Below are 11724 nucleotides of genomic sequence, written 5' to 3' on the forward strand. Positions count from 1 at the left end.
CAGTGAGTGTGCAAAATTACCATCTGTGTGCAGCTATGCTGGGCACTTAACAGTTTTCAGTAATCAGCAGGCCATGGCTTATAAATGAACACAGATTTTTGGTGTCTGTCCTTTTCTGGCATTTGGGGTTGAGATTGAATCCAGACAATTTAGCAGGTTAATGTGTTACTATAGATATATTGACATCTTTTAGTTTCTATATATATATTTTTTACATTCTTTACGTTTTAACCAAATAATGCAATTTCATTGGGTACCCATGCATGCCTACGTAGCCATGTGAGTTAGAGAGCTATTCAATGTTCAACGAAGTATTCACAGTCAAAGTATTCAGTGTTTCCAGATTGTAAGGTAATTTGAGTTGGAACTAAAGAACACTAATTAATCACTTGTCTTTAAAACCAGTTTCAAATCAAACTTGGATGCGGACGTAGCTTATAACAATTAGCTGCACTATAGCCTACAGATACCACTTTTGATTCAGCACCGAAAACCACAGGCATCTTAAATTCAAAACAGGTGTTTAAAAAACGAGCCATTATGTCAAAATAAGTGACCAACGCAACGGCAAAGATAACATACTTCAATCATCCTATAAAATATCCAGACTGGAAAGGGCTAGGCGCATGTGCTGTATTTGCTCCTATGGCAACTCCATTAGCTCCAATAATATTCACGTTAATAGAGAGCACGAGGATGGTGGAGGATCAGTGATGTCAGTGTTTTTTGAATGCTGGTACGGACTGCGTGAATGCGTGTTATCGTTTGCAATTGACAGGACTCAAATATTTGAGCATGAGATGATGCTTTGTCATTGAGGATCTCACACTCTGGTACGTCCTACACCCAGCATGCTGTATCCTGGTGTGGTCTCATGTACACCTTAATTTTCGCATTTTTACGCATCTCAGGTCTAATATCGTCGGACTGAAGCGGCACGTTTTAATGGAACATCTCAATGGTTGAAACCGGGAGCACGTTCCAAGTGTCAAAGACTCGACCTGTCCCTGCTGATGCTCCGTCACTGCTTGTTGCATTCTGAACCACTAAGTCTGTAAGATTTATGTTTAGTCATTTCTCCATTTTTTGCATCCCTTTGTTCACGGAATTTTTCTAAACCACATTTATTTTTATTTTCATAATGGAGATATTCCATTCTTCCATGCGAAAACGTCTGTACAGCTTGCCGCAAAACATTGGACAAAAAGCCTTTATGACTGACGAAGGAGATAACGGTGACAAGGACACCAACAAGAAAAGTATTGGATTGAAGCATTTACCCTCACCGTCCCCCGCAAGCAGTTGCAAAAGCATTGGTCACACCAAGAACGTAGACTTGGAAACTGATGTTACCGTGAAGACTAACTTGAACGGGGACTGTCGCCTGTTTAGAGGCAGTCTTTCCTCCATCACCGGCCGACATACGGTGGGATCGGATCCAACTGAGCAACGGCGCCTTATCCCCGAGGCAGATGCTAGTGTCAACGAGGAGAGTTTCCTGGGCGAACATGGCCCAGGGGGGGAACACGGAGCACTGGGTAGCCGTGGTGGTGCGGCGTCTCTTTTTGACCAGTCGAGTTTCATCAAGTTAGAAGGAACCGATCAAATTATGCCAGACGACGACAGGTTGTATCAAGCGGGCTTCATGCACCGTCAGTTTGGGGCGATGCTTCAACCGGGAGTCAACAAGTTCTCTTTGCGAATGTTAGGGAGTGAGAGGGCCGTGGAGCATGAGCGAGAGCGCGTGAAATCCGCAGGATTCTGGATAATTCACCCATACAGTGATTTTAGGTATTATTTGTTGTATAGATGACCTTTAACTCTCTGATCATGTATTTTTGATTGAAGTAAATTGACAGGTCCAAAACTCCCTGAGGTGATACAATATTACAATATTGCTATATAATAATCATAAAATGTGTGCCTATGTTTGAGTGAAGTCACATGTCAATACTCAAATGGCTAGCCTATTTAACCAAGGTGTTGCCAAGGGTATAGTGCCAAACAGGCGTTTGAGTGGATATTAGCTAATAGATCCAATAATTGACTCGCCTCTATGATCACTAATTGAAGCATGCCTTTCTTTGACTCGTGGAATCAAATTTTTTTTCAGTGTTGGCTTGCATGATAAAGGATTTAACTCATATTTAAAATCCTCTTACAGCTACACTTACAACTAGCTCATAGACACACAAAAAACGCAAAAAAAATATGCATGTGGTTATTGAGAAAGAACGATAAAGAGGTAGAGACTAAAAAATCAAATATTCTTACTGTGTAAAATGTCTGTTAGACATGAAATGGAATGTGGAATAGATTACCAATTGTCACAGACACACTAAAATATTAATTTCATGACATTTAACCTTGAAGTACCCACTTATCCTATTTCACTAGGCAGTAGGCCATCCTGATGTGTGTCACTGCCGTTATTTCCACTCTGTTGAATTACACTTTTTATCAGTTAGTGAGGGCAATGGATTACAGAGAGTGCATCAGGGGCTTGGGAATGTGGTAATCAAAATAGGGTAACATGACCATTCAAGATATTAGAAGCACACATCAGAGGAGATTATTACAGCACAATTAGTCTAATGGAGCAGATATGGTGTGGTTGGGGAGAGGACAGCACTCATAACACAACAGCAGAGAAAGAGATTGGAATAAAAAAGGATGGGAGTGAGAAATCAGGACGTTCAAGCAAATAGGTCTACCAGCTGTCAGCCCTGCGGTGCGTTTGAGGTGTCACTGCCCTGGGCTTTGTTTGTGTAGAAGCTAATACTCTACAGCTCAGAATGAAATGGTTTGGGCATGATGCAACCACTGCTACAGTCAGGCCTGCAAATATGGACAACTCTCAATATCACAGACCCAGATTTGCAAGTACGGTGGTAACTTCAACGAAATTCTTAATTTAGTGTCGTTAAAGATTTAAGTTTTACAACATATATTCGTACACCCAGGGTGCATTCATTGTTGCACTTTGTGGTTCTTAACATAGTACATACTTAATGTAATGGACCTACATTTCCTAACTTCACGGTTTGCTAAATCACAAGCAGATGTCAATTCCCTCATTAAGCGTTTAGTCAGTTCCATAGTTGTGATGTTCAAATGAAAAGCGCAGTGCAAACATGACTACAGGACTCCACTGTCCTCGCAGTCCTGCCCTGACCCACAGGTATGCGTACAGTAAGTCGTCAAGCAAAGTTACCCCTGTGATCCTTGTACTTTCCTCTGGCAACAAGAGATAAGTACCCAGAACAAATGTGATCCCTTTTTCAGCTGACCTGATTGATCTAAGCTTCTTTGACCATTTTTAAGCCTTTTTGTGTTCACTTTGCTTGTAGTTCCCTTCTCTCCATCCCTTGTGTACTTTGACCTCCCTGTCTGATGCCGACCCACATAAGACTTGTCTCCTGGAACCAACGGATAGGACATCTTCATACTGTTCTTTGTGCTTATGACCCTCAGGGAATTAGAGGATGTCCCACAAAGTGAAGGTAGTGCGAGGCGACTGTAACTAGTGGGCCATAATGCACTGCCCTTTTTGGTCCAGCTGTTTCTGTGCTCCTGCAGCAACAGCATGACGTGTGCAGAGCGGTAATGCTAACTACTCAACATCTGGCCTGCTGAGCGCTGACTCCTGGAGATGACATGGACTCCCGGGAGATAACGGTGGATTTAGCTAGAGAAGGGGGGGAAGGGGAAGTGCAATTAGGACCAGTGTGTCACTGCAGAGATGAACAGAAATGCAAATGCTTTGTTTGGCAGAGAATAACAGAAAGCTGATTATGACAAATGGTGGCCTTGCCCTTGGTGCATTGTGCTTTTTGTGAGGTCACAGTGTTCTCTGGACTCTTCAGTGTTCTGTCCTCCCGCTTGCAACAGGCCAAGGGAAGCTCATTTGAAAGCAGAACATGTCACTATTTCAGTCATGCATCTTGGGCCCGATGTCACTGTGGGTCTATTATTTTAACTGCGTACATTTATTGGTCTCCTGAACTCTGCTGAAAAGTGTATTTATTATCTGCAGGCTGATAAACCTGGCCACTGAAGCATCCATCCATTCAGTCATTGTTCACTTTTCTGCTTGTACTGTATACTGTAGGTATGGCTGCAGTTATCCTCTGGCACATGACCCGCCTCGTGTGCTGGGTTTTGTGTCGGATGCATGAGAAGACATGGGAGATGTCCTACATAATCTGCAGTTGTCAATACCTATACAACACAGGCTATGCTGTGATTTTAATATAAAACATTCCAGAAGGAAGGGTTGATTGGTTAATGCATGCATCCTCGCAGGCCAGCTTCAAAATGCTGATGTGTGCTCAACTTGTAATCCATACTAGGCAGTGGTGTGTATCATTGTCCTCCTGGATCGATTGCTGGTTAATTACAACATAGAATGTAGTGGAATACACAACTGAACACTCGCTGCCTGGTACACAAACAATGTTTAAGCTCAGCTGTAGTTGTCCTCTTTATACATGGTTATATAGCATTCCATTCTTCGAGATATTATATTTAGTGGTCTGTTCTTTAGGCAGATCTATGCTTTAACCCTAGTTTAACTGGTAAGCCATGTAATAATTGCAACCTTAGTTGCAATAATTGCATTTTTATGACTGAATAAATGGACATATATTAAATCTCAAGTATTCTTCTCAAATATCACCAAAGTCATTAATCCATGCCTAATCCTTGTAAACGGAAGCTCATACCATATACAGGGATGGTGTTACACCAACAAATAAGAAGCTTAATTCCAGTCACATCGGCAGGTGTGTGAAGGTACAGTACGTTATGATGATTATGTGATTGGCCAGACTGTAAACTCTGGTTGAACCGGTTGCAGGTTCTACTGGGATCTGATCATGTTGCTGTTGATGGTGGGGAACCTGATCATCATCCCCGTTGGCATCACCTTCTTCAAGGACGAACACACGCCTCCCTGGATCGTCTTCAACGTGGTCTCCGACACTTTCTTCCTCATGGATCTGGTCCTGAACTTCCGCACGGGCATCGTCAAGGAGGACAACACGGAGATCATCCTGGATCCGCAGAAGATCAAGATCAAGTATCTAAAGAGCTGGTTCGTGGTGGACTTCATCTCCTCCATTCCCGTCGACTACATCTTCCTCATCGTGGAGACCCGCATAGATTCAGACTTCTACAAGACGGCAAGGGCGCTGAGGATCGTGCGCTTCACCAAGATCCTCAGTTTGCTTCGCTTGCTGCGTCTCTCCAGACTAATCCGCTACATCCACCAGTGGGAGGAGGTAGGGCCTGCTGGGAAATGTAGTCCTACTGTCTCACATAGAAGTCTGTGTGTGAACTTGGCAGCCCGAGCAATGAAGAATCTGTGCCTCACATTATCTTTTAATGTTTACTATAGTTAATAGATATAATAACCACGCAAAAGTTATCCTTAGTTTTACATACTTTATCCTTTGAAGCTTCATCACCTTGAATTTCACCCATCGCTATCCTCATTGCATCATTAGGCTTCCCCCTGCAAATGGTCATTGGAAAAAAGGGATAGTCCCTTGCATGATGTTTTCCCTGTAATTCCCACTAAGATCACTGCCCCTTTGTGGGCCATTAGGGACGTTTGCAGAGGATTACGTAAAACTCAATATCCCTTATGCTGGTGGGTCTAAGGCAGATTAAGAACAATGCAGTCTGGAAGACAACTCATATTACAAGCAACCCGTAATAACACTGTGTTAATCATGGGCACAAATTTACATTTCATATTTGCCCACACTAAGAAATTAATTCACGTTCTGTGATTGAACCCTGATTAATGCTTGTAATCTGTACTTTATAGATTTTTCATATGACCTATGACCTGGCTAGCGCCATGGTGCGCATTGTCAACCTGATTGCCATGATGCTGCTGCTGTGTCACTGGGATGGTTGTCTGCAGTTCCTGGTACCCATGCTGCAGGACTTTCCATCAGACTGCTGGGTAACCAGGAACAAGATGGTGGTGAGTAAACCGAGGAAGAGACGAAAAAATAAAAAACATGCTTTTTTCAGCCATAAAAATGTGTGACCTTTGGTCACTTCAGCAAAGCAACTTGGACAGGACATCGACCCCCGCCCCCTCCTCCCCCCAACTCCTCTCTCTCTCCTGTAGAATGACACCTGGGGACAGCAGTACTCCTACGCTCTCTTTAAGGCCATGAGCCACATGCTGTGTATTGGGTATGGCCTGTACCCTCCTATTGGCATGGCTGATGTGTGGCTGACGATCCTCAGCATGATCGTTGGGGCCACCTGCTTCGCCATGTTTGTAGGACATGCCACAGCTCTGATCCAATCCCTGGACTCGTCCCGACGACAGTACCAGGAGAAAGTGAGTGATTTCAAAGCAGAAAAATGGACTATAAACAATTTAAAAAGTTGTAGAAAGCTAAAGGTCAAGAAGATAATGAAAATTGCCTAGCAATAAATTAAATAACTGATATTTTATATATATATTATGTATATATATAAAACAGAGACATGGACCTCAGGAAGTATGATCCAGCTGGAATGGCCTCCCCAATAATAAGAGGAAAGAGGGGAGAATATGGAGGGAATTTAAGAGGTGAAAAAAAAACAGGAGAAAGCATCCACACCTTTGTATTAGAGGTGGATTGGCTGTCCTTGTAGGGCAGACTGGTAAACATGATTACATGCAGACTGCTGACAACAGCTGAATTTATCTGATGAATCAAATGCGTGTGTGTGTGTGTGTGTGTGGGGGGGGGTAGCTGTCAGGACAGTTTCGAGGACATTACTTAGGCTATACACCTTTCCATAATACGGGCGGCAGCCTATACTAATGATTGCCAGTCAGATATTATGTCGGGAACAGTCCCTATTCTCCCAAACAAATCCGATTAACTGAAGCCACAGAGCAATTACCAAATGGTTGTACAACAACAACAGTTTTGGTACGCTAGTGTTTAGGGACTTAATTCACAGGCACAGGAGTAGCCTAATGGGAGATATGACCTACATGCCTAGCAAACAGCTGTCTGAATACAGATGCCCCACAGATCACTTCTCTTAAATGAACTCTTCTGCTCATGAATGTGTTCTGTTTTTTGTTTTTTTTTGCAGTACAAGCAGGTGGAACAGTACATGTCTTTCCACAAGCTTCCAGCCGGCATGCGGCAGAGGATCCATGACTACTATGAACATCGTTACCAGGGCAAGATGTTTGACGAGGAGAGCATCTTAGATGAGCTGAACGAACCGCTCCGAGAGGTTAGATCTTTCCGCCATGTCACGTCGTGACAGATGCAGCTAAACGGTTTCTGCTGAGTCATCAAACTTCGTATGCTGTGGCTGCTGTTATGTGCTGCCATGAGCATCAACGCTTTAGCAAGTCAAGATCGAATTCAAGTTCATGTGAAGTGTTTATCGTTTTGGTCGTCAAATGAGTGAAAAACCTCACTTCATACAGACCCAGAAATACCAGATTTATATGTAGAATTTAATGTGACCGCCGCTTTGCTGGCATCATACTGATAAATGACCATCCATATATGGATATAGCTACAGGTTACAAATTCCAAGACCTATTCTTAGTTTTTCTACCACTTAAAGAATGAATTACTGACAGGCCTTTTTTTGTTGTCAATTCGAGAAAATAACAAGCACAATTAAGCCTTTGTTTTCACATCTCTCATAGAAGTGTCATATGTTCATACTCTTGGTGTCACGATTCTTTAGTTAAGATGGCCTGGAGCAGCATCTGGAATGTGTATGTGATTGCAGGAGATCATCAATTTCAACTGTCGAAAGCTGGTGGCATCCATGCCTCTGTTTGCCAATGCCGACCCCAACTTTGTGACCTCCATGCTGACCAAACTGCGTTTCGAGGTCTTCCAACCTGGGGATTATATTATCCGTGAAGGCACCATCGGCCAGAAGATGTACTTCATTCAGCACGGGGTGGTGAGCGTGCTGACCAAGAGTATCAAGGACACAAAGTTGTCAGATGGGTCCTATTTTGGGGGTAAGTGTATATCTGGTTTCTGAGTGTGAGGGTGCATTGTTATATTTTACCCAAGGGATCTACCCAGTGAATTGAGATATTTCAGAAGCTGGGGAAAGTCCTCTTAAACATAAGCCATTGATTCATACAGATTCAATTCTGTGACGAGTTCAAATGGGAAAATTTAAAGCATTTGGGATTTAGTGGGAGCACACTTTGCCTCAAACAAATCAAACAGCTTTTCCATTGTGAACAACTATGTGTGCTTTACATTTAGTCATTTAGCAGACGTTCTTATCCAGAGCTTTACTTTACATGAAGAGATGACACTCATTAGTACCACTATTGAAGATCCAGCAACAGAAATTGTTCTATACTTGCTGTTTGCACGATACAGTAAATAGATAAGATAAACATAAAAAAAAGAGGACAGAGAGAGGGAGGGAGAGAGTGTCCTTATCTGCAAAATGTCTGTCCTGAAAATTACTCCCAACTTTATAAAATGGAGGGTTATTTTATTTTCCTGATCTGGCAGAACAGATGAAATCAGGACAAACTGTAAGCTGCAAAAAAAGTATTAAGTGCTCCATCTGTGAAACACAGCTCTTTTTGTGTTTTATCATCTTATGGTGGTGACATAATTTTGGACTCTGCTCTCAAACATGGTGCTGAAAGCCCTAAAACGGAGAGAAATGGGAAAAATATTTAAAGAGAATTAAGAGATTTTTTGGGAAGTATGAAGATTTACAATGTATCCTAGGGCTGATCCTTTTTAAACTGGAATTAAATTCTAAGCGATCTGTACCTTCCACCTGTTAAGTCAAAACATCTGAAATTGTGCTAATGCAATCTTTCGAAATAGAGTATGCAAACTAGCATTGAGTATGCTAGTCTGGTGAGTAGACAGAGGACATATTTGAATTTACGTCTCCATACAGAAATTTGTTTGCTGACTCGAGGCAGAAGGACAGCGAGCGTGAGAGCTGACAACTACTGTCGTCTCTACTCGCTGTCTGTGGACAACTTCAACGAGGTGCTCGAGGAATTTCCCATGATGAGACGAGCCTTCGAGACCGTTGCTCTTGATCGTCTGGACCGAATAGGTGAGGACTGCACTTAGCAACTTAACCGGAGCTAACATGTTTGTCCTTTATACAGTGTGCCATCAACCAAGTGGATTAGTCACGATACCCTTAATAACACGTGAAAAGGAAACATGTAAACATTTAGTTTAAGTAAAGCGAGCTGGAATACAGACCACGTCAGCACATTCCCAACCCAAATACTAAACAAGGAATGTTTTTAATGTATTTAAAAGACCTAATTGCGTCACCCAGCTAATACTATTCACCAGTCTTGGCGGTAATGGCTGTATCTCATTCTGTTCTCCCAAAGGGAAAAGAAACTCGGTCCTGCGACACAAAGTCCAACACCACCTGAGCGCAGGAACCCTTAACCTCCAAGAAAACGAGATCATCCAGAGGATCGTGCAGCACGACAGAGACATGGCCCACGGCACCCAGCTGATCCAGACGGCAGCCACTCATACCCTAGCGGCTCTCCCCACGCCACCCTCACCCACCCCAGTCATCTGGGCTCCCCTGGTCCAGGCACCCCTCCAGGCTGCTGCCACCACCACCCCTCTGGCTCTGGCTTTGAGCCACCATGCTCAGCTCCCTCCCATCCTCTTCCACCACCCCCTCTCCCTGTCTGGCTCCTTCAAGGACTCTTCGGGCCACATGAGGAGAGTCCATGTGGGGGCTCCTACGACCAGCTGCTGTGGCTCGGGGCCTGGTTCCCCTGCTAGCTCCAGCAAGTTCCACTCCGGGGTGGACACTCCTCTTCTGGCCTCCCTCAGGGTACAGCATCTCTCCACAGCTTGCACCTCGCCTACCTCCACCTTCCTACCGACCTCCAACAGCAGCATGCACACCCAGCTCCAGACCCAAATCCAGGCCCAGCTTCAGAGCCACATCCAGACCCATACCAAGCTTAGTTCAGCTTCCTCCTTCCCCATGAGACAGGCCTCCCTAAGGAGGTCACCCTCCATTTGCACAGCTCAACTCCACCCTCAGCCCTTCTCCTGTGCCTCATCCACCCCAGCCCATCCGGCCGGGCATCCCCTGCAGGGGTCAGCAGGGAGGCTGTCAGGGAGATTCCCAGCCCCCTCTGCTTCCGGCATAAGCCCACTGATCTCCAGCTCAGTCAGCCCCATACTAAGCCAGCTGCAGTCCTCTCACGCCAGCAGCACTCAGCAGATGGAATCCAGTTATGAGAGAGCAGGCCGGACATTCGCTGGTCTGAACATCCCTCACTTTCCGTTCACCAGCGGCACCCAATTCCCCGGCGGATATCTGCACGAGCAGCCAGTCGTTGGAGCCGAGGTCCCGTCCTCCCTCATGCAGCGAAGTCTGCCGAGCCCGCAGTCAGTCCTGCTCCCGCATGTTCTTCCGGAACATTCCGCGCTAGCGTCTCTGGCTCAGTACGGCTCTAGGGACGCCTCGCCCTGTTACACACCCACATCCCACAGTCCCATCGTTCAGAGCCCTGTGCGAGCCCGGACTGGGCCTCACAGTGACCCCCCTAGTGCTGTCGGCTCGCATCTCTCTCTCACCCCCCAGAGCTCCTACCCTGACAGGGTCATTGATCCCCCTAGAGAGAGAGCAGAGTCCTTACTGGAGCTCTTCACCCAGGAAGTCAGGACTATCTCCTCCTCGCACAGCCTCCTGCCCCAGGGAGAGCCTCTGGGCATGGGCTACTCCTCAGGGGGATCAGGTGGGTTCTTTACCTCCCCGATGGCCGTCAGTAGACCCTACAGTCCCATCCCCGGGCACGTGGAGCCCCTGAGCCAGACGCTTTCAGGGACTGGACCTCACCCTCAGTTCTCTGAAGCTCCACCCTCCCAGCCCGGTCGCAGAGGAACCCCTGCCAAGACGGTAGAGATGGAGCACGGCCTCTCCAAACTCCCATCTAGCTTGTGAGGCGAAGAAGCGCCCCCTGCCTGTAATATCTAGAGTCTGGGAAGTTGTCCTTTTATGGCATTGTCTTTTTCACTCCTCGTATTTTATATTAAAGGAGGAGAGTGTGTTAACACATCTATATTGGAAGTCACTGACTTAGCTATGTTTTCTACTAAGAGTGAATGAAGGGAGGTAAAGGGTTAGTGGTGAGTGTTTTCTACAGAACATTGCTACTTTGAATACAGTGGTGCACAGCAAATATTTATTCATGAATACTGTATATGTAAAACTGCATCAGAAAAGTCATACAATATACTGTACGTATATTGTACCACACTCTGTGAATTGTGATACTAAAAAAGATTATCTGAACAATTAAGTTTTACCTCTTGCCCTTTTAGATGAAAGATTTCCAGCAGTTATATGCAGTTTGGAATTAACCAAAATGCTTTCCTTATATGAACTTTATGACTATATTGTATGTTGTGAAAATGAGGTGAATTCAGTGCCACCCCAAAGAGACTTCATGACATGGGGACCTGACTGCACTATGGTTACCTCAAAGAGTACAGGAATTACAGTATATACAATACTTTGTAGTTGAGAGGATGTCTTCCATAATCTGTTTTCAGCAATACCTGGACATTCTCACAAATTACTTCTTCAGAGGTCAGGAATGAATGGTGGACACAACTTTGGAATAGTTTTAGAAATTGAGTACGTGAGTGAAATGGTAAAAAAAAAAAAAAAAAAGGAAATGTAACTTTC

The 11724-nt window shown here is 44.6% G+C and overlaps 1 protein-coding gene across 1 annotated transcript; it reads left to right on the forward strand.

The window, feature by feature from the left end:
- The first annotated feature begins 1141 nt into the window (after positions 1 to 1141).
- Positions 1142 to 10977, forward strand: LOC124476415 (potassium/sodium hyperpolarization-activated cyclic nucleotide-gated channel 3-like). The gene is made up of 8 exons (XM_047033537.1): positions 1142 to 1791; positions 4859 to 5282; positions 5834 to 5995; positions 6146 to 6364; positions 7117 to 7263; positions 7777 to 8017; positions 8935 to 9099; positions 9392 to 10977. Exons 1-8 carry the CDS (start codon positions 1142 to 1144, stop codon positions 10975 to 10977), a joined length of 3594 nt encoding a protein of 1197 aa, XP_046889493.1.
- The last annotated feature ends 747 nt before the right edge of the window (positions 10978 to 11724 follow it).

The sequence above is a fragment of the Hypomesus transpacificus genome, chromosome 14 (assembly GCF_021917145.1).
Source record: "Hypomesus transpacificus isolate Combined female chromosome 14, fHypTra1, whole genome shotgun sequence".
NCBI lineage: Eukaryota > Metazoa > Chordata > Actinopteri > Osmeriformes > Osmeridae > Hypomesus > Hypomesus transpacificus.